Raw genomic sequence first — 22144 nt, forward strand, 5'->3', positions numbered from 1 at the left:
ATGAGATTGGAAGCAGGCTGCTACATCGATTGTCTCTACAGCTCAGAACTGCTTCTGAAACTTTGTTTTTGTTTTTAATGTAAGGAAAGCCTTCCTGTATCCACACAGATAACCTTACAGTCTTTCTCAAATCCTGGGGTAGTTGGGAGGGGCCCAACTGGGAGAAGCGACAGCTAATTTAGCAATCCGTGGGACATGTCTAATCAGGCAGATTTGGATGTGAATCCTGTGTGTAACTATTTCACTGCTGATAACAGGGGCTGTGGATTCACACCACGGCCGTCTGACTGGCAGCTGACTCTGCTGATATTCAGAAGCTGGGTTTTGTGTCTAACGCCTTATGAACTTCAGCCCAATGTGGTACATGGGTGCCCCTCCAAACCCAGCAGGTGAAAGCACAGCGTGGGAACAGTTGTCTTTTAGGTGTACAGAAAACACTGGAGTTGCTGACTCTGGAAATGCCCGAGTCCTGTGAGCAGCTCGTTCTGTCCATGCTGAATATCAACCCTTCACTGAAAGCCAAATATTACCCTTTTATTGTAAATTTTCCAGCTCAACTGGTTCTGAACCTCATTTGGATAAACAGGGCCAGAGTGTTTGAAAGCCTATCAGATGTTTAACTCCCATCAAACCAGTTACAAATCTAGTCCGGCCAATCACTTTGGAGAGGTTTATTGGTGGTTTTGTTTGATTTTGTTAGTTTTATTTTAAATTGAAATCAAAATGCTCTCAGCCATTTCCAGCATGACACAGAGCAGAAACAAATCTAGCCAGACTGACACCGAAACAGCTCTAACTTCTCTTTTTCAAATGAATTTTATCTTTTAATTGTTTGTTTACTCTGTAACTCCTCAAAGCAATTTGGAAGTGTGTATTAAGTCTATGCCCTGTCTTTAAGACTGCAGTCTTATTGTAACAAGGCCAGAAGTTATGGGTGCATAACCCGCTTAGGGATCCTTCAGCTCCACAGGAAATCTCTTATTGGAAGGGCTTAATGAAGACAATCTGATTGCAGGGCCTGGGCTGGTATCAGACCATATGAGCACGGAAGACAAAGGCCCTGAGCAGTGCGAGGGGAGCCTGTATTAACACGGTGATTAAGAACAAATGGAGGATCTGAATTTGGAGAATGGTGCCACTGCTGACTGCACCCACTTGTGGAGCAGGGGGGACCAGGGGAACCTGCTTGCCAAGGGCAGAGCTTCAGCTGCACTTAAGGAACACTGTGAGCCCTGGTGGTGAACAAACCCACACTTTGCTATGAGTGCTATTCTTGGCAGAGCAGAGCACACAGCGCCTCTTCTACTGACTCAGTTCTGGGTGATGCCATCCCTGTACTTCTTAATGGGCTCCTTCTGTTGGATGGGGGAACAGCCCCTTTTCCCACTTTGTGCAGTCAGGCTGCAAGCACAGCTCAGCTCTCCTGCATTTTACTAAGGAAGAAAAGTTTGTTTTTGTTTTGGCTTTTCCTGATACATTTGTATAAAGGTGTCTTCTACCAGGATGGCTTTGTTTACTTCCTAATTTCATGCTGCTTATGACTGTACCCACGCGCTCTGAGTGTGTTTGCTGGCTGACAGTCCAGGTGTGTTTAAAGTAATCAAGCTCTGTGTAGACAGGCTTGCTCCATGTGTTTGTGCAGTCTCTTCCGGGGGCCCCAGCTGCTGCTCCAGTACAAAGACCCTGCCCTGCACTGTGCCCTGTGTTGGGTTTCACATGGACCCATGTGCTCTTTCATGTGTATTGCTGACTTAAAAAAAAAAAAAAAAGTCTTTAGACTTTAATCCTGAGGTTTATTTCAAAGCTTACAAAGGCAAATCTGGTTTGTAGCAAGAGATTTGCCTGATTCCTTGTGCTTTGCAGATAATGGAGCAGCAGATGGAGCGGGGAGGGGAGGACCAAGGACCCCTTGGCTCACTCTTTCTATTGCTTGACACTTCTGTGCTGCTTCTCAAAGTGTTTTTTGAGCTGTGCAGAACAAGAAATGGGGTCAGTACGGACTTCTGTTTGGGCATTATCTTCTACTACAATCTTCCACGATTTCAAAAGCTATTTTCTTCTCCTTGCTCCTTTTTTGGGGCTACACACTGCTACACAAGCAGGGTGCCCAGGTGGCCCCACAGGGCTCGGTGGCAGCTGCACCTTATCATATCAGGGAGCCTTATCAGAGAGTGAGCACAGCAGGCTGCCCTGCTGGCAGGGGCACAGCCAGGTGAGCTCCTGACCTGCTTTAGTGCCTGCAGCTGCTCCCACTGCTCATGGAGGAGCCAGGTGAGGCCCTGGCCATAGGATGCCTTTCCACCATGGTCTGCATCACACTGTGGCTTCAGATCCTCCCCAGTGCAGGCCAAGGGAGGGATCCGGGGCTGCCTGACAACGGCTCCAAAGGATCCCAGCTCTCTGCCACTGAATATTAAATCAGAAAACCCATCCTGTTTTGATACCAACTCTCTCATTGGATCAAAGCAAAGGCAAGAACAGAGCTTGGTCTCCCACTGTTGCTTTAGCTTCAGGCCAGTTTCACCAGAAGCTGGGCGAGTGCCTCCATCGTGGCAGCAGGGCTGGCTGCTGCAGCTCCCTGTTCTGTAGTGGCTTTTGGGAGCTGCCTGCATCTTACTATGCATCAAGGCTGTGTGCTGCTTGCTCTGCTCCTCTCCTCTGCTGCTGGGCTGGACTGAGGCATCCGAGGGCACTTGTCTGGGCTCTGTCCTTGCCTTGGCTGCCCTCCCCGTTCCGTGGTGTGACACGTCCCCACGTTGCAGCCCCCTCCCGGTTCCCGCTGTCCGGCAGCACAAGGCGCAGCGCCCATCGCCGACAGCTGGGCGGGGAGCGGCCTTGGCTTCACCCTCGCGGGGGGTCGGTCCGTTAACGGACACATCGCGCCCCTCTCACCCACCTGGCCCCCCCTGGGCACCCCCAGCTGCAGCAGCTCCGCAGCTGCCATGGAGACCCCTCCCACCCCTCCGCCTCTCGGCACGCGGCGCGACGAGCCCCGGCCCTGGCCCCTTTTTTTGCTTCTTTTCTTTCTTTTTTCCCCTCCCCCTCCCCGCTCAGCCCAAAAATAGCCCTCCCGTAACCAGCCCTCCCGTAAGCATCCCGCCCCCCCGCCACCCTCTCAGGGCCGCGCCGACGTCACTCCTTCCAGGGCGCTGAGCTCAGCCGCTCTTTGCATCGCTCTCCTTGCGCCCAATGGGCTCCGAGGCGCCGCTGCCGCCCCTCCGCGCTGCGGTACTTAAAGGCGGAGCGGAGCGGGCGGCGGCACTGCGAGCTGAGCCGAACAGCGCCGAGCGGGTCCGAGCGGGCAGGGCAGGCACCCACCCACCGTCAGGCATCGCCCCCCACCAGCCATGAGCCAGCGCCGTGTGCCCCCGCAGCGGGCCGACATGCTGCCCGAGATCGCCGCCGCCGTCGGTTTCGTCTCCGGGCTCCTGCGGACACGGGGCTGCGTCAGCGAGCAGCAGCTGCAGGTGTTCAGCGGAGCGCTGCGGGAGGCGCTTGCAGGTGAGGGGGGATGCGGACGGCTCGTCATGGAGTCGCAGCGTGGTTTGGGTTGGGAGGGACATCAGCTGCGTTGGAAGGGACCTTAGGGACCTCGCGACTACCCCCAGCCCCATCGCTTGCTGAGTGCCCCCCTCCTCCACAACGGCTCAGGTTGCTTAGCCTCCATACGTTGCCTTGGGCACCTCTAAGGATGGGACTGAGGCTTTGAGGTCCCTGCGGAGCCCACCTCCATCCGGTCTTCAGCCCCTTCGATTGAGACCAGAAGCTTCTGTGTCACTCCCGGGGCCGGGGGTCCCCTGCTGGTTCCTGCCCACGTCCTTCAATACCCAGCTGTGGCCCCCTCGGTGCTGAGCACCCATGTATGTCCCTGTGGGCACCTGCCCGTGTCTCTGTGGCACTTTAGCCCTGCAGCTGTCTGCCTGTCCCCTATGGAGAGCTCTGTGCCCTCAGCATCGTCTCTGGGGTTTGCCTGGGGGGACCGAAGCCGGGCTCTGTGCCCAGTCCCTGCCAAGTGAAGATCCACCCTGTATCATGCTGGGTGGTGCGAGGCTCTCCTCCCAGTGCAGCCCTGGTGCTATCAGCCCAAAGGAGGGCATTTGTCTGCTGCTCCGTCAAGATAAGGGGCAGTGGTGTGCCCCTAATGACCCATCTGCTACTCCCTGACCACGGGGTTTTGTTGCTGGTGATACTCTATCTCTCCCAGCCACCTCACTCCTGGGGTGCGGAGGCTTTGGGATCCCCTGTGGCGCTGCTGGGGCTTTCCAGGACCTGAAGAGCTGCTTTCTGCCCTGGGTTCTGCAAGTGGCAGCCGTGCAGCTGAGCACTCTGCTCTGGAGCTGCTGTGACTGAGGTGACTGAAGCAGGACATGGTTTCCTCTGACTGCATTGAGATGTGGGACCCCTCGGGACTACATTGAAATACAGACCTTGCTGCTACATGTCTGCTCACCGTGCTTCCCTTCTTGCTTCCCTTGCAGAGCACTACAAACACCACTGGTTTCCTGAGAAACCGTTCAAAGGCTCTGGGTACCGCTGCATCCGGATTAACCACAAAATGGACCCCATTATTAGCAAGGCAGCTAGCCAGATCGGACTCAGCCTCCCGCAGCTCTACCAGCTCCTGCCCAGCGAGCTCACACTCTGGGTGGACCCCTACGAGGTCTCATACCGCATTGGTGAGGATGGCTCCATCTGTGTCTTGTACGAAGCGACAGCAGCCAAACCTGTGAGCTCCTATGGGATGCTTACCTGTAAGAACCAGATGATGTTAGGTCGCACCAGCCCTTCGAAGAACTACATCATGACTGTCTCCAGCTAAATACTCCTCTTGTCCTTACACTGCCAAGACACGGGCTACTGTATACCTCACCTGAGGATCTATTTTTAAAATGAAGAGCTATTTATATTTTTTAAGAAAATCTGAGAAAATCAAAATTAAAATATCAGACGCTGCTTCAGACAGAAGCGGTGTTTTTAGGTGCCTTTTTTTAAAAAAAAAAAAAAAAGCTGTTGCAAGCTTGAGGTTTTTATTATGAAGCCGATATCTACCTAATTAGTGTTGGATGGCAGTTTTGGTGAGCTGGCTTTGTCACTGGGAAGCTTGGAATGGAGGAAGAGGGGGAGGAGGCCAGCTGGGTAGTGTAGCTGATGACAGGACCCAAGTGTCGCCTCCTCTTTGTCCTGGTACCTGGCAGTGCTGCTGTGTCACCAAGCATTGCAGCCCTGTTAGGTAAGGGATGAGTTTCTGCACTTCCTTCACTAACTCATGCCTAAGCTGGTCTGATCTCTCGGGATGATGTTTGGTAACCCCAAGGTCTGTTTGGTGCTGGGAACCCTGTGATTCCTGTGCAGTGGAGGTCCCCAATATTGTAAATATTTTGGTGGCACCCAGTGCTATTTGTTCCTGGTGCTCTCCAGCACCTGGCTGTCACCACAGCTCGCTGCTCACTGAGAGGGCTGCTCCAAGCCCTGAAACCAGCACTGAACTGAGGCCTTTCTCCTCCATGGGGTTCAGACATCAGCCCATGCCCTGCAGCTGCATCCCCTCTTGTTTGTAAAAGTTGCCTAACCCAACTCTGATACTGCTCTGTGTCACTTCTCTGGAAGAGCTGAAGCAACTCACCTTGTGCCCTAGAGATTGGTGTGTAAGTTCCCCTCTTTCCTCTATCTTTAAATCTAAAAGTATTGGGAGATTCTTCCCCTGTGCTTGTGGCTGCCTGGGGTTTAGGTGCTCGGATGCTTTGGCATCCATGTTGCTTTTAAATTCACATATTTTCCTCCCTCTCTTCCTCCCCTTGGAGCTGTCTTAGCTGAGACCTTGAAGGGTCAGTTTCTGGTTCTGGTTTCTTGGTACCTGTCTTGCACAATGCCTGGCCCTTCACGTCTCAAAGCAGAGCTCTTCTTGTGGTCCTGGTGGTGTTTTGTGTTCATGGTGGTTTACCTGAGTGGCGTTCAGGTGTTTGGCCCTCTGGCTTCTGCAGGTGGGGTGGGAACCAAAAGCATTGCCCCAACACTGGCTGTTGGGGAATGAGCCTTCACCAGCATGAGATGTCCATTAGCTTTTTTATGAACCAGCTGGTGCTCCTCCAATGATCTCAGTAGAAGTGATGGGGAAATTCAGGGCATTGACGTGGCCTGTTCTAATGAAACTTCTTCAGATCTGTTTTGCAGAACACTTTTATTTTAACCTTCCTCCTTCCTGAGCTGGCAGCTGACTGGCATCCTGGAGCTGCTTTTTCTCAGCCTTGGGTTCAAGTTCTCAGACAATTGTGCAATATATTTCAAAACCATGGATGCTCTGGGAGAGGAAGGAAGCCTCCTGTCTGCTACAGTTCTTGGCTTGTTTCTCAATACATTAAAACAAAGAAGTGCAGCTCCCCAGTTCTGACTACTACTTATGTGGGAAAACTTACAGATTCCTGTAGCAGTTTCAAATGATTTCCTGAACTGGAAAAACAGCATTTTTATTAAATGTCAAGTGGTTTTATGTTGTCCTTGAACAGTACGAGGCGGTTGCTCTGGAGTTGCATCACTTCAGTTCCTCACAGCAGTGAAGCAGAAGCTGAACTGAAGCGCTGGGACTTTTTCCCCTGGTGCAATAGGTGACATCACCCAGAGGGGAGCACTTGGGAACTTCCAAAAAAACAAGTTCTCTTTTCAAAGGAGAAAAGGACCAGAGTGTTTCCTGGAGTCCTTGCTTCAAATCTGCTTGTCTGGGAGCTGCAGTGTGATCAGGACGAATGCTGTTTGCTTTGGCCCCTGTGTCTGGGTGTGGGGTTGCCTGGGCTGTGGTGTCTGCCTCCCTGTTACTGTTCCCTCCCTCTTAGCAGAAAAGAATGTCAGAGGAACATCCCGCACCAAAGGAACGCGCTATCTTTGCACTTTCTGTGCTCCTGCTTCTAACACAAAAGCAGCCACGTCCCATTCCTTATCCCTGGCGTGGAGGAGCCTCACCTTCAAGTGTCTTGTTAGCTTCAAGCCCAACTAAAATTCAGGTGTAACCCCTTTCTCTTCTAGCTGGTTCCTTGTAAAAGCTGTGAATTTCTGTGCTGTTGCCTTCTTGCCTACAAGCTGAAATGGTGTGTTTTCAGGAGGTCTTTGGGGGCCAGGGGGTTGGAGGTTTCCTCTCACTGTTTAAACAAAGCTGGACTGTTGACTGGGACCTGCTTTTTTTATTGGGTGGATGTGGTGGAAACTTTGTAAGCTACACATGGAGGAAGAAATGGATGGTTACTAATTGTACAGTAGTGTTTTTATATACAGAGTGTACAGATCCTTATGCTTTTGTTACTTTAATAAAAACATAGCATTGCTGAGCCTTGTTTCCTTGCTGGGCTGACAATGGGGGGTGGACTTTGTGACCGCACTGTGCTGCTGGGGCTTGGTTAGAGTGTGTGTGAGACTGCTTCTTTCTGGCTGTGTAACAGGAGGTTTGGAAAAACCTGCTTACTCAATGTGCAGAGCACAGCCCTGCGGAGCTGGGGGCTGGGTCTGATGAGTAATGGGGCTGTGGGGTCCTGCCCTTCTCCCTGTGGCTGCCTTGACTTGTCCCACAGAGGCAGTGGGGGGCTTGTTGCAGAGCACAGAGGGCATGGAGCTGCCTGCTGGGTCTCTTATTCAACACTATAAAACCATTGTTCACCTTGGAAACGAGCAGGTAATGACCTGAGCCAGGCACGGGGCAGTTCCTGGGTGTCTGGGTGTGCCACCCTGCTCCCTTCCTGCCCTCCTTCCAGGGGTGGCTGAGTCAGCAGGAGGAAGGCTGAGAGATCAGAGGATGGAGATGTCCTGGGAATGCTTAGGGCTGTTACAACAAAAGCACCTGGGGCTGATTCATGGCAGATCCTGTTTTGGTTGTGCCCAGGCTGGTGACTGCAGCTTGCTCACTGTGTGGCTTGTGTGCCTCATCCCTTCTCTTCAGGCTGACTTTATTTAGGGGCACTGAGCTAAATCAGCTCACACCGGTGCTAGCTTTGGTCACAAACATGCCAAAATGTTTTGTGGGCTCTGCCATCCCCCAGCTGCTCCCTGGGGGCTTCCAGAGAAGTGATGCTGGGGTGGGTGCAGGCCTGGGAACTGAGCCATGTCTCTCTCCTGCTTTTATCCCACCTAGAGGAGGAAAACAGCTGGTGGGTTGGTTTTGGTGCTCTGTCAAGGCCACTCCTTTCTGAACTCATCCCTTCATTAGTTTCAGTAAGCACACCCAAATTGCTGCTGCTTGTGAAACAGGGTTGTTAGGGAGGAATGGGTGTCCCGTTGGTTGCTGATTACATTGGAGTCATGCAGGTTCAAAGGCACAGAGTGGTGGGATGATGCCCATTCGCTGAGTGTGTGGGCTGGGGGTGGTGGTGGCAGCACAGCCTGTGCCCCTGCTGTGCCCACAGGTTCCGTTTGGGCTCTCGCAGGGCTAAAGCCTCTGCCCTTTGGGTCCCCACAAGCAGAGCTGCAATGGCCCCAAACTGGAGTGCTCTCAGCCTGGATGAAAACACGGCTCTCCTGCAGAGGAGTGCTCAGTGAGGAGTCAGCACTATGGCACAGCCTCCAGGTCTGCCCACCAGCCTCTCAGAGGTGACTCATCTCCTATTTTTATTTTGCTCATCATTTTCCTTCTGGTTGGATCGTGGTCGGTCAGGATCAGCTCTGGGGTGTGGGGAGGGGTACAGGGTGACAGCCCAGGATGGTTCAGGACAGACTGAAAGTAAACAAAGGTGCAACCACTGCTCCCTGCCTCCTGTTGCCATTTGGACACTCTTTCTGCCAAGATTCTGCTGGATTTTTGCTGGCATTTAAAAAATTTTTTTAGTTTTTATTAATTTTATTTTTTTAAATTGGTGTGTTTCTGCTGGAAGTGTCTGATTCAAGGAGCCCCGTCTGGTCAGTGCCCCCTACCACCAGCAACTGGCACATTTCACAAACCAGCATTCATCCCCAGCGTGTCCTGGGCTGGAGCGCTGCCTGGTGCCCTTTGCTCTGCCCCACCTGTCCTTCCTGCTGGGCTGGGGCTGTCTGTCTGTCTGCTGGAGAAATGCCATTTGTGCAAAGTCCAAATCAGCTGCGGAAAATGGCCCGACCTGGAGGCAGTGACCCCCACAGACGGACTCCGTGAAGATATTTTGCTCAATACGTGACAAAATGTTACTGGATTTTTGTGTGTTTTTCTGTTCTCTTTCCAGGGTCCCTTTAGCGGAAGTTGAGCATTTCTCACTTCTAACTTACCAGAAAAGAAACATCAGCAGAAGTGAAACCCAGCCTCCACCCTCCCCTGCACATGGCGTGGGGTTGGACTCCTCGAGGTGCTTCCTGCTGGGGTTTTGCTGCTGGGATGGGAGCAGTGATGTCAGCTCAGCTGAGGCCAATCAGTGCTGTGTGGGTGCCTGTATCTGGGGCGATGCAGCTGCTCTGCCCCAGCCCTGGGGATGGGAGGGGATGCCCAGGGTGCTCCATCACCTGCGGTGTGTGCAGCTCAAACCATCTTCCCAGGATCTGCCACAGCTGGAGAAACTGCTCACGTGGCCCAGCAACGGGACGGTGCTTTGAGTGGTTGGAGGGGTTGCAGCAGCACCAGCTCCAGCAAACCCACGTCTTGTGCTGCATGTGGATTCCTGCTGGTTCCTGCCCCTCAGCAGGGCTGGCAGAATGGATCCTGCTGAGGGACCGTGCTCCTCGCCTGCCCTTTGTCCTGACAGACCTTTCCTCCCTTCCCCTCACACTGTCTGCAGAGCAGAACCTGAGCTCCCTGCAGCCCTGACCCTAACCTTTGTGTCCCCACCAGCACGGGATGTGGGGCCTTGGCAGATGGGCAGGCAGCATGGAGCTGCTTTTTTTGTTTTCCACTGCACATCTCATAGGGAGAATCATCTCGATCTCCCCATCCCCATTTCAGTCCTCATTCCTGCCCTATCCCCATCTCATCTCCATCTAATTCCCATCCCCATTCCTGTCCTCGTCCCCACCCCCATCTCTATCCCATCCCATCCCCTTTTCTGTCCCCATCCCCATTCCTGTCTCTGTCCCAATTCCAGCCCATCCATGACAGGCAGCTGCTGAGCTCTAGTGCTCTCATTTATGATCTGTTGGGGGATAAAAGAGCTTATTTGCAACAGTGAGCAACTGGTGTGCGGGGACAACTGCTGCCATCTGTCTGTTGGGGTGGGGGGCGGGGGGGGTGCGGCTGGGGCTGGGTTTTGTTTCTCTTTCATGCACCACTGAACTTTGCACCTTTTGTTTTCCAAGAGAAGAGCTGGGAGCACTGGGGAGAAAAGCGGCCTCCTTGCGACGTGCAGGTCAGGGCAGAGCTTGCTGCTTTGCATGCTGCTCTTATTAACTATTCTAATAGTAATTGTTGTTAATTGAGGAGTCTGTTGGCACTGGGCAACCTGGTCCTGGACCCTTCTGTCCTTCACTCTGCAAACTGGGAGGAGTTCAACACACTGTGGGGCATGAACTGCAGGGACAGAGCTGTATCTTGCTGACCGTGGGGACGTTGTGCCAGTGTCCCTGTGGGCTTTGCCCTACTCCCCATCCCAAAGCATGCTGAGGGACTGCAGTAGTGGGGCCATGGTGCCTGGCTGGCCCTGGGATGGGAGCATCACCGCTTCCCACAGGTCATTGTCTGGGATGCTGAGCCTCTGAAGGACTTTGCCAGGTGGGGGTTCAGAGCCATGTGGGGGATGTTGGGCTTTCTCTGTGCCCCATTACTCACGCAGCTGCTGCACTGCATGAGCTGGGATTGGTGACACCCTGCATGCAGACTGCTCCTCTGGGACACACCAGGAAACGCCTTATGGAAACACCAACAATGCCCCTGAGCCCTGCAGCGTCCTCTGGCTCCCAGCTGCCAGATGGAAAGTGAGGCCCATTTTCCCTCTGACTATGCCCTTTTACTGGGGAGTTTGTGTCTGTTATAGCCCCAGATAAAACAGGGAAGGGGAAGGACTGGGCTGAAGCAGAGCAGCTGCTCTTGCTGATGGGCTGATGGCTTTGTTGTGAGCTAAAAGGCTGCATCCAGGCTGGGACAGCAGCTGGGGTGCTGCTCACTTAGAGAGGGATTGGGACCCCTCCTCTCCCAGGGATGGTTCTGAGAGGGAATGGCACAGTTACAAATCCCCAAGGAGCAGAGCACGGCAGGGGTGTGCCCCTCTGATCCCAGCAGTGCCAGCCCTTGCAGCTTTAAGGCTGGTGCTTTGGGGCTGCAGCACGACTCCGGGCACACTGTGCCTTTAGAAGCAGAAACAAAACCCAGCTTGATATTTACAGCACGTGCAGAGGGAGCACGGGGTGCACGGGGCTGTGGGACAGATGGTGAGTGGAACAAAAGGGGAGGCAAGAATGGGAGCCAAACGGATTGGGGATTTCTTGCCCTTCCCTCTGCCCCACTCCCCAACACTGCTGGGGTTGTGCAGTGTGGGGGCACTGGGCTGCCCCGCAGTCCCCAAAGCGTTTGCACTGAGCTCTGCCTGAGCCCTAAAACACCACATCCCAAATCTTCAGCCCTGATGTGGAGCAGGAGCTGGGAAGTCTCCAACCCTCATTCTCCTCTATAACTCAGGACCACGCAGTGCTTGAGGTCTGGTTGATCCCTGCTGGGAACTCACTGGTCTCCCCCCTTGGCATGTTTTCCCTCTACCTCTGCAATTTTCTTATCTCTTCCCAGCAATGTCGCAGCTGCCATGGCCCGGATCCATGCGGGTTATTAATAATCAGCCTTTATTGCTGCCTGTCTGCAGACAGCCATGTGTGTGGGACTCAGTCCTTTTGTCCTCAGCATCAGTGTGAGAAATGTGGCACGGCTTTGGGGAAGAAAAACAGAAATCCCGACGGCTCTGTCTGCACTTACACATCCTAAAGTCATCCCGGAACAATAAAGGTTTTAGGTTAAGGCTGGGGAGAATGGAGCAAAGGGAAATGCTGAAGGACAGGGCGTGTGTGCTGTGCCCAGTACTCGTGTCCCAGGGGTGGCTTTGGGTCATAGCTGTCCTTTCTTTGTTCTCATCTGTGTCCCCAGATGGTAATATCTGGGATGATGGTGTTGAAACATAAATCCCGTGGAGGAATGTGATGGTAAAGGGCTGTTTGGGAACGGCCTGGGAAGGTTTGAGCTGCGGGATGCTTCAAAGGAAGGGTGGGGGGGTGAGGGGCAGAGGGAGGAGGGGAAGAAAATGTGGGAAAAGATGCTGAAAAGGAACTGGGGACTTTGGGAGCTGAAATGTGACGGTTTTGGGGGGGGCTGTGGAGAAGCCGTGCCCGTCCTCGTGGGAGCTGCTCGTCGCGGTATGCGGTGCCCCACAAAGCCACGGGGACACCTCGGGGCGGGGGGGGCGGAGCAACAGAGCCGCTTTCGGTTGCTTTGGGGTTTTCCCCTCCTTTGTGCTTCTTGGTGAGTCCGGACAAAGCCGCGGACTCCTCCTCCCCGGGCTACACCGCTGCCGCCGCTCCTCCCCGCAACAGGAGGAGGAGGAGGAGGAGGAAGGGGACGCGAGCCCCCATCCTGCCGTCCCCCACTCAGCAACACGGCTCTGATTGGGCGCCAGTGGGCTCGCAGGACCAATAGGATCGCCCACTTTTTGGGGGATGGGGGAGAAGTGGGAGCGCGCAGCCCCTCATCACCCCCACGCCGATGCTGAGCTGCCCCGAGGGGTTGCTCCTATTGGTCCTGCGAGCCCATGGCGGGTCTGTGACTGCAGGGGGCAGCGATGGGGTGCAGAGGGGATGGGGATGGCGGAGTAGGGCCGGATTGCCTCTCCAGCCGCAGCCCAGAAAGCCGACCGTATCCTCGCTTCATCCAAAGCAACGCGGCCAGCAGGGCCAGGGAGGGGATCTGCCACTGCTCTGCCACCTCACCTGGAGCACTGCGTCCAGATGGAGAGTCCTCAGCACAGGAGGGACGTGGAGCTGTTGGAGCACATCCAACATGCGGTGCCAGGGATGGGACACTGCCCTGCAAGGACAGGCTGAAAGCTGTGGCTGTGCAGATGGAGAAGGCTGTGGGGAGAGCTGAGAGCAGCCTTCAGTATGTAAAGGGTCTGTAAGAAAGAGGAGTCAGACACTATAGCAGGGTCTGTGTGATAGGATAAGGGGAAATCAAACCAAAAGGGGGGAAGTCTAGATTGGGTATAAGAGCAAAGTCTTTTGCAGTCAGGGCAGTGAGGCACTGCACACACTACCTAGAGAGGTGGTGATGTCCCATCTCCAGAGACCCCCCAAGGGCAGGGATGGGGCTGTGAGCACTGATGGAGCTGTGGGTGTCCCTGTGCACTACGGCATGGGACCGGATGGCCTTGAGGGGTCCCTTCCAACTCCAGCACTCCATGATTCTATAAACCCCTGCAGTGCCCGCAGCAGCCACCAGACGGCCAGTGCACAGCGCAGCGTTATCACTGCACGGAGTCTGGGCTGCGAGCGGCTCCACACGGTGCTGGGATTCCTCAGACACATGTTGTGCAGTTACAAAAAGGGCTTTATTCGTCGGAATGACATCTACAGTTCATGCGCCGGTGATAGTGCAGGCTTTTTTAGGTTTTTGTTTCTATAGTGTTAGCATGCAGTTTAAATGCGGAGAGTCTGGATGACTTTGGCTTTGCAGGTCATCTTCAAAGCTCAGCTGCCCCTCTGGTTCTCAGTAAGCCTGTCCAAGGAACCAAGTGGGTGTTTTGGCTCTCAATAAATCAAGATGTGCTGCCCATGCAGATATTACTGCTGCATCGTTTATTCTTAATGGGGGAGCCCAGTTCCCTGGGTGGGAAGCTCAGAGCTGTGCCAGCAAGTGGAGGGGTGGGAGGGACAGGGCAGATCCTGCAGTGCAGGTGAGCACAGGGGCCAGGCACCAGGATTCTGGGAGCAGTGAAACCCTCCCCCGTTAAACCCAGGTGGGTCCCATCTGGTTTGAAACCTCACCTGCTGTGGGGCTTCTCCCCTTAAGCTCCTCTCCTTAAGCACCATGTTTTGGAGATGGGATGAGCTCTCGTCCTTCCCCACTGCCTCCTACATGGACCAGGGCATGGCTACATGGGATCTGTGAGGCTGGAGAGCCGGGGGGGATTTAGGGCTGAGCTCCCCTGTGTGGGCTGGCATTGGAGCACCATTATTGCACTATTGCAGAAGCCAAGTCAAACTGTCAAGCTGCATTAAAATGGGAGTGAGTATCCCCCTGGGAGGGGGTAGTAGAGTCCTGAGGAGCGGGGCTGGCAGCAGGTTAGATCTCAATGACGGTGGCACGCCGCAGGCACAGTGGGGCATCGGGGGGCATTGCATTGCGCTTGATCTCATTCCCATCCAACCGCAGCACCTGGAGCCGGGAGTAGTTCATGACATCCACGACAGTGCAGAAACTGCTGATAGAGAATTCTGTGGGGAGGGGGGGGGAGGAGAGCTGTCAGGGCACTGCTCTGCAGTGGGTCAGAGGGTGCCCAGCAGATGCAGATCAGGCAGGAGAACAATGATCACACCCCTAAATTAGCAATTTACAGCTAAATTGGATTCCATGCCCTTCCATCCTAAACCAGCAGAGCAGTTGGTGCTTCCAGCTGGAGCCCAAAGCAGCGCTGAGGCTGTGCGTGCTCAAAGCTTTGGAAGCTGTGACTTTACCCAGCATGGCTGGAGTCCTGGTAGGATAAAAGGACAGAGCTGGGTGGTGTCAGACAAAACCCATCACTTTTCAGAGGGAACGGTCACTGCAGTTCATGAGTCTTCCCATGCTGCAGCATCCAGACCCTGTGGCACCGATGGGGAGTGGGACCACCCAGGCACTGTGTCTGTGGGGGGAGGTCCCCATCCCATCTGTATTCCCTCTCCTCTCTCTGCCACCCACTGCTGTCAGCAGCTCTCAGGCCCATCCTTCCCTGGGTTTGCAGGGGGGGTTACCGAGCAAATCTCGTGTTTGTGCAGGATTTAGGAGAGAAACGACCGCCTAGGGGGCAGCAAAGCTCCAGGCCGAGAGCTTCTGGGGAAGGTTCTTGGGGAAGTTCTTGCACAGCACTCAGCCCAAACTGCTCAGGGCTGTGCAGCTCCACACCGTCTGAAACAGCCTTGGAGGGGAGGCGGGGGAGGTCAGTGACAGGAGGGGGCACAAGGGAGGGCTGCAGTGTCTCCCCGGGAGAGACAATTGTGCATCAGCCTCTACCCACAATTCTGGCCTGTCCAGAATTAAATAAATTCTCAATAAAACCAAAGCAGTGTCTCTGAGCATCACACAGATCTCAGAGCTGACAACAGAGCAGGCTCCTTTCCTGCCTTACAGCCTTGCATTCAAGAGGTCAGAGATCTGCCAAATTTTGTTGTCCTGCTCAAACCATTCCCTGGGCAGCCTCATGCTGGGCGTCCGTACATCTCCCCACCTCCCCATCCCCATTACACATGGCTGATAAGTGTCTGCTCACCATTTATTTGGTTCCCTTGAAGGTAGAGGTTCTCCAGATTGGTGCTGACCCGGGGGATCTTCTGGAGCCGGTTGTAGGAGAGATCCAGCTCGAGGATGCTGCTGCTGTTGAAAGTGTTGGTAGAGAGCCCTTGGTTTGTCAGGACGTTGTGGGACATCCTTACGTAGAGCAGCTTGGGAGACACCTTGAAATAGTCTTCAGGGATGGTGTTGATGTAGTTGTACTCTAGGTAGAGCTGTTCCAGATTCATTGGGAGCCCATCAGGGACTTTCCTGAGGTGGTTGTAGCTCAGATCAGCAAGGATCAAGGACTTGAGCCCTTTGAGGGACGCTCCCATCTCAAAAATGTAGTTGTGGCTGAGGTACAGGGCTGTGAGGTTCTCCAGACCCTCCAGAGCATTGGAGGGGACCTTGGAGATCTGGTTGTAAGACAAGTGGAGCTCCCTCAGGGACCGGGGCAAGGGGCTGGGCATCTTGGTCAGGTTGTTGTTGTTCATGTACAGCCGCTCCAGGTTTTTGAGCTTGGCAAAGACCCTCTTGCCCATCTTCTCGCTGCTGATCTGGTTGTTGTGCAGTGCGAGCCACTCCAGCTCGGTGGCGTTGTCAAAAGCTCCTTCCTGGATGGCAGTGATTTGGTTGTTCTGGAAGTAGACGTACTTCATCCGGGTGGGAACAAAGGGCAGATACCTCAGGTTGCGTGTGTCACAGTACATGGCTGAAGAGAAGTTGGGGGGACAGTCACATTCCTGGGGGCATTGCCAGGATGAGGCCTGCTGAGCTTCAGGGATGGGTTCTGCCTCAGTGTCTGGGGCCGGAAGGTAGGAGTAAACGTAGGGGCTGTTCTCATCCTCGTAGTAGGGCATGTAGTTGTAGGAGGACATCCGGGACTGCCGCATGTAGTACTGCAGCCATGCCAGGTCCTCCTCCTCATTGTACTGGCCCAGGGAGACTCCGCAGAACCCAGCAACGAGCAGGATGGTGGCCCAATGCATGGTGCTGGAGCTGGAGGGACCTGGGGGGGAACCAGTGGCAAAGTCAGGTCCAATGTGGGGTCACAGGCAGGTGAGCTGCTGCCTGCGGGCTGGGGCTGAGTGCATGTGGGGTGGAGCGAGTTGGGATGTGGGGCTGATGGCACTTGGCAGCAGAGCCAATGAACTGGGATGACCTGAGGGAATCTCATTAAAATGAATGTGCTTTCCAGCATTTCCCTTTTTTGAAGTTACCCGATCTCCCCCTCTTTCATCTCACACTTTCCAGAAACATTCTAGTGCCTGTTTTCTTGCCAACTCTGCCCACTGGTGTTTCTGGGTAGAGGATGTCAGTGGGGGCCCATTGTCAGAGTTAGTGCAAGGCCACAGCTATGCCCTGCAGCATCCCAATTCACCTCTGCTGGCCTATGCAGTAGGGAGGAGAAGGGACTCAGCCGCCCTCCAAGCAGCAGCCGGCAAGTGGGAGCTGCAGGAACAGGTTGCTGAAGCTCAAGGCATGTTTCAGTGCAGCTATATTTATTCCATTCTCGCTGGCGATGCAAGTTGCAGTGGGTTTAATCCGGCTCTCCCCTCCCCCACAAACATGTGGGATGCTCACACGGCTTGGGACTGATGTAAATCCTGGTAAACAAATTCTGCCTTATTTTGAACTGAAACCACTTTAGAACTTAGTTTTCCCTCTCCTCCTGTCCTGATGTGAATTGGCTGTCAGCTGCCATCCCGTCAAGGCCAGTGTGATACAGGACAGTGGCGACATCCCTGGGGCTGCTGTTGGGACCCTGTTTATGGGAACCAGTCGGTGTAGGGCTGGAGACCAGCTGGGAGCAGAGCTGGATGCTCAGCACTGCACAACAGCCCTGGAGTCCCTTGGCTCAGGGTGGGCTTTGCTGCACTGTCAGGGCACTGCACTGTCAGATGGAGAACAACAGTTATGGCTTCTCGTCCTTTCCTGAGCCTCGTGGCTATGCCAGCACACACAGCGAGGTGGCTTGAAATGCCTCCAGGAAATAATCTGAGCTGTGCTGCTTGGAGGGGGAGCGCAGGCTCCTGTACACGTGGCTGTGCTGCTGTGCATGGGGAAACCATGCAGCATTCATGCCCTAACCCAGCTGGGAAAATGGTGAAAACAGCAGGTTTTGTGGTTTTCTCCTCCACCTGACCCCTGCAATGCTGGGGGCTGTCACTCAGCCCTGCAGAGCTGTGATGGTGGAGCTGGCTGCACCCACTAGACATTCCCAAATCATATCCTTGAGGATCCACTCCCTCTTCCCCATCCAAACTGTGCTCCCAAGGAGCACAAGGTCTCCTGCCCTGGCACAGCAGTGAGGAGGGAACTGCTCATCCATCAGACAAAGAGGGCACAGCTCTGCCCGGGGCTGCCCCTGAGCGACCCTGGCAGGCTGCTCCTGCTGGAAGAAAGGAGGAATTGAGACCAAACGAGGCAGGCATGACTCTCGCTTTCTCTTGTTCCGAGGGGCAGAGGAGCCCTGGCCCTCCTGGCTGCTCTGTGTGTGGCAGGATCTTGGCAGTTGCAGGAGAGTTTCTCCTCCTCCTCCCTCCTGCTCCAGGGCACTCTGCCTGGTAAAACAGAGCTGTCTGCTCTGTTCTGGGGCTGCTACCCCTTCCTGGGGTCCCTCTGTGTGGGGCAGAATGGATCCAGGACTCCCTTCCACCTTCTCAGAGCCTCCTCCAAGGTGCCACCAGCCCCAACACCTGCCCCAGCACCTGTCCTCAGCAGCCACCCCTGCTCCATTTGAAGGCTTCTCTTCCCTCCCCGGTGTGTTCAGCCCCATTTTTGGGTGGCATCTGCACAATATCCAAGCAGTCTCTCATCCTTCATCATTCTGTGCTAGTTGGCCAGGTGTCCCATCAGCGCCAGCTCATCACTCAGGGAGGGAGCAGGGTTTGGAGCAAGTGGCATCGCAAGCACGACACGAGCAGCAGGTCTGGCAGAGCTGTGTGGGGCTGGGGGGGTGCGTGTGCCTGGGGCTGTGGGTGTGTGGATCCCATGGCAAATGTTTGGGGAGCTGCTGCTCGGGGCAGGAGATGGAGCGGGCATGCTGGCGCCCATGCCTTGCCACCCGTGTTGCTGGCATGTGCTCTGTGTGGCAGCTGCCTGCCATGGCAGGGCTATGGAAATCGAGCTTAAAAAATAAATAAATAAAAAAAAATAAAAAAATCAGAATAAATATGGAGATGGACTTACCAAGTGGAGAGCCTCCTTTCCAAAGCCTTGCTGTGCTGCTCTAGGATCTCCCGTGTGTCAAGCAGCATGTGAGTGCGTCTCCCAGCGTGCAAGGGCTGGTGCCCGCCCTAGATCCCAGATCAAACACTGTGCTTGCGGGTCACGGGCTGTGCAGGTTTTTTGGGAGTGACCTCCTAGCAGCAGACAGTTTGCAGACTGAAGAGACCCTAACGCAGCCTGGTGTTATAAATAACCTGCCTTTTCTTTCCTCCCTCTCTCTCTCTCTCTCTCCCGTCTTTTCTCATAGGAGTGTTGGCACTTTTCAGGCTCTCTCTGTTTAACGAGTTAGTGGAATTGGGGATGTTGTTTTTAAAAGGGCTGTTGTTAGGTCTCCTGCGTTTCTCATCAGGAAGTGATGAAGAGGCTTCTGGCCAGATGAAAAACTCCCTGATTTTGAGGCGCTGAGGATGTGATTTTTGAGGAGAAGTGAGAAGGGAGCTGTAACTTTACCAAAGGAAGGGATGCTGTGCCTGCCCCAACTGCAGCCTGGGCTCCTTCCCAGGAAACCTCCGTTTATGCAGCCCTGTTATTAAATATTTAGGATAAACATTTCCATGAACGATAAGGCGGTGGCATCCAAGGTAAATAAATTGCCTACCAAAGGGCCACTGTGACACCAGGAATTTCTCTTCAGCTTGGAAGGAGACAGCTGGCATTTCTACTGCCCGTGCCCTCCCACCTAGGATGGGGGGGTCCCCAGTGAGGCTGCTGGGGAGGGGGTGAGGGGAGGGAACATGTTCTGTGACAGAACTGGGGACATGGCAGCTTGCAGCACCTCCTGCTATGCAGTGCCCACTGTGTCGTGCAAAGCTGTGGACTATTAGGTGCTGATCACTGCCCCTGCATGCTTCAGCACTGGCCATGGCCCTTTGATGGCTGTTGAAGCATTTCTTCCTGCAGGGAGAAGGAAGGAGGAACCCTGACTGCCCATTGCCTGCTGCTCCATGCCCTGTTCCAGCAGCATGCCTGGCTCTGCCAAGGAGCCTGCAGTTATTTAGCGGGCTTGGCAGGTGCCACGCTCCCTCTGGGCTTGCTTTCTCCTTGTTTCCCATTGATATTTCCCAGCCAAAACATCCTCTGGCCCTGGGGAGACTTGCAAAGATCCTTATCAATCTGTGTTCCTCACTGTAGGGAGGAGGAATGTGCGGGTGGTTCACGGACAGGGTTGTGAGGGACAAACTGTACAGTGGGGATTGTGCCAGTATGTGAGGCTGGGAGGGACGAGCATGCCTGGAAAGCACAGCTCTCTGTGGTGCTACAGGCTGAGTGCTGCTTCCTCCGGGTGAGTCAGAAAAATCTTGCCTTCAAGTGAGGGAAGAAGATGTGCTGCCCCAAAGGAGGTAAAGCCCTTGTCAAGCAGCAGGGGTTTGTACTCTCTGAGCCTCCATGGGCTTCAGTTGAGCTGGCAGCACTTCTTTGTCCCTGTGGGGCACTGTTACTGCAGCTTGAGAAGGGCTCACACCTTTGACATGTATGTGGGGGAGCCTGGGGGTGGTGCAGGGGGAGACCCCGCTCCAGTGTCCTCTGGGCTGTCTGAGGAAAGTGAAAATCTGCTGTCTAAAGATGCATATACATCTTATCTGGTTAATCCTGCAATCTCATGTTCCAGGTGGCCGTTGTCTCCTGAGCCACTGTTGATAAGACCTCAATGCTACTGCTCATTTCAGGCCAGTGCAAAGCTTCTGCAGCTATCCGCAACTTTCATCAGACTTTTTGGACAACTATAAACACCTCTTCCCAATGGCTCACTGTTCAAAGGAAGACTTGAACTGGTACCAGGAGCTGGGAACACACTGTCCTGCTTGCTCAAAGCCAATGGTCCCTATCACTGCATAATCTCATCCGGCGGAGTTACGCTTATGATTGTAGTCTGCATCTCATCAGGGCCAGACAGATGTCTGTATTGGTTTGCTTTGGTTTTCTAAACCAAACTGATATGAGCAGTGTCTATTTTGGTTGGGTTTGTTCCAGTTGTTTTGATCAAATGCTCTTGAGCTTTGTATCTGAAACCAGCAAACCCATCCCAAATTTGCCTTTAATTTACAAACACTGCACTTGGAGCATGGAGCACTGTCCTGTGCATGGACCACCACTCTGGCATAAGCAGCAAATTCTCCAATGCGTAATGAAGAAGCAAAGCAATCTGATGCTCTGCTAAGGATAAGTCTCATTCTTTCCAGTGGATGCCAAGCTATTAAATGTCCCACACACATCCAAAACCAGTGATCATCATTAAGCACGGCTACTTCAGAGCAGCTTCCCTTCTTACTCATGAAAATGTCATTACTGCCTCTTCTACCTTTCCAAGAAGTTTCGGCCATGCTGGAGCTGCTTGCTGCTCTGTTCTCCCTCTCCTGATTTTCTTTTTTGTTTCCAGAGGCTCCTCCTGAGCTTTTGGGACGGTGGCTCCCAGGTTTGCGTTGTCCTTCTCTTCCTCACCTCCCCATCCCCTCACCAGGCTCCCAAGCCCTCAGTGGATGCCCGCAGAGGGGTTTGTCCCTCTTGTGCCCAGCGGAGCAGCCATACAGCTTCCCCAGTGGTTGTCATCCAACAACAGTTGTCACCCACACCTCTGAAGCCAACCTCAGCTGGCAGACCCCTCTTGCTTTCTAAGAATGTTCACAGCACCAGCAGCTAAACCAGACCAGGAAGGGGACAAATGTGGGGAAATCCTGGAGGGAGTGGGAGCAGATCTTTGGGACTCAGCCCTGGCCAAGCCATGCAGAGGGAATGCAGTCAACATCTGGCAGCTGCTGCAGCTGGGGCTGTGCTATCCTCTCAAGAAATACAGTGGTCAGCACGAAAGGGCAGAGTGAAACCTCTCTCATCTCATCCTGGCCTTCTCTTTTCTCTCTCTCTCTCTCTCTTTTTATTTCCCTCTCTTAGACGTACTTTCTGCAACCCAAACAACATTCTTGAAATGAGATTTGAGGCGATGAGAATTGGTCACTTGGAGACAGTGTGACGGCAGTGGGGCCATGGGGCTCTGCTGGAAACTTTGACTTGGGTGCAGGCACAGCTCCTTCCGTGGGATGTGCTGCAAAACTTTCCCTGCGTGCAATGAGCTGCAAGGGCTCAGCCTGGGTCTTTCCTGGCTGAAACAGGTGGGAGATGGCTGCAAATGGCTCTGTTTTGCCCCCCAGATCTATTCTGGTGGATGGCACAAAGGGAGGGAAAGAAAAGCCTGACTTGTCTCCTGCCCCCCTGCTCTGCTTTGCACAGCACTGGGGGTGACGGTTTAGCTGGGGAAGGCTCTGCTCTGTCCCATTGTAATTATGGACTGCTTCTGGGGCCTTAGAACTCCATGTAGTAGTAACCATCTGCAGGTTATGATGGGATGGACAGTGGACAGTGTACTCCCAGCCCCTGGCCCCACCAGCGTGGCTCTGGGTAACAAATGGCCTCGGAATATCTGTGTGCACTCTGATCCACTCCCCTGCAGACCCCACCTGCTGGATTTCCTCATGGAAGCGCTCCTTGCAGTGCAGCCCTGGGCTGTGCACAAAGCAGTTCAGATCTCACTGCAACCACCATCAA

General features: G+C 54.0%; 2 protein-coding genes and 1 long non-coding RNA gene across 3 annotated transcripts; 1 reads left to right on the forward strand and 2 right to left on the reverse strand.

The window, feature by feature from the left end:
- Nucleotides 1–1772: 1772 nt before the first annotated feature.
- LOC107324909 (uncharacterized) lies at nt 1773–3143 on the reverse strand. Its single transcript, XR_001559584.3, has 2 exons — nt 2618–3143; nt 1773–1968 (listed from the first exon to the last, which is right to left on the reverse strand). It is a non-coding gene; the product is annotated as an uncharacterized LOC107324909 (long non-coding RNA).
- Nucleotides 3144–3260: 117 nt separating this feature from the next.
- On the forward strand, nt 3261–7316 carry BTG2 (BTG anti-proliferation factor 2). Its single transcript, XM_015885343.3, has 2 exons — nt 3261–3501; nt 4479–7316. Exons 1-2 carry the CDS (start codon nt 3348–3350, stop codon nt 4817–4819), a joined length of 495 nt encoding a protein of 164 aa, XP_015740829.1. The 5' UTR covers nt 3261–3347; the 3' UTR covers nt 4820–7316.
- A 6119-nt stretch (nt 7317–13435) lies between these two features.
- Nucleotides 13436–18889, reverse strand: FMOD (fibromodulin). The gene is made up of 3 exons (XM_015885382.3): nt 18569–18889; nt 15375–16385; nt 13436–14343 (listed from the first exon to the last, which is right to left on the reverse strand). Exons 2-3 carry the CDS (start codon nt 16363–16365, stop codon nt 14192–14194), a joined length of 1143 nt encoding a protein of 380 aa, XP_015740868.1. The 5' UTR covers nt 16366–16385; nt 18569–18889; the 3' UTR covers nt 13436–14191.
- Nucleotides 18890–22144: the final 3255 nt, after the last annotated feature.

This window comes from Coturnix japonica, chromosome 38, assembly GCF_054131305.1.
Source record: "Coturnix japonica strain WE chromosome 38, WE-NBRP24, whole genome shotgun sequence".
In the NCBI taxonomy this organism is placed as follows: Eukaryota; Metazoa; Chordata; class Aves; order Galliformes; family Phasianidae; genus Coturnix; species Coturnix japonica.

Excerpts from the sequence above, each read along its gene's own strand:
- BTG2 (XM_015885343.3), top strand. The coding sequence starts at position 3,348 with ATGAGCCAGCGCCGTGTGCCCCCGCAGCGGGCCGACATGCTGCCCGAG. Across the intron at positions 3,502-4,478 it reads GCTGCGGGAGGCGCTTGCAG|AGCACTACAAACACCACTGG; the intron begins GTGAGGGGGGAT and ends CTTCCCTTGCAG.
- FMOD (XM_015885382.3), bottom strand. The coding sequence starts at position 16,365 with ATGCATTGGGCCACCATCCTGCTCGTTGCTGGGTTCTGCGGAGTCTCC. Across the intron at positions 14,344-15,374 it reads TCAAGGGAACCAAATAAATG|AATTCTCTATCAGCAGTTTC; the intron begins GTGAGCAGACAC and ends CCCTCCCCACAG.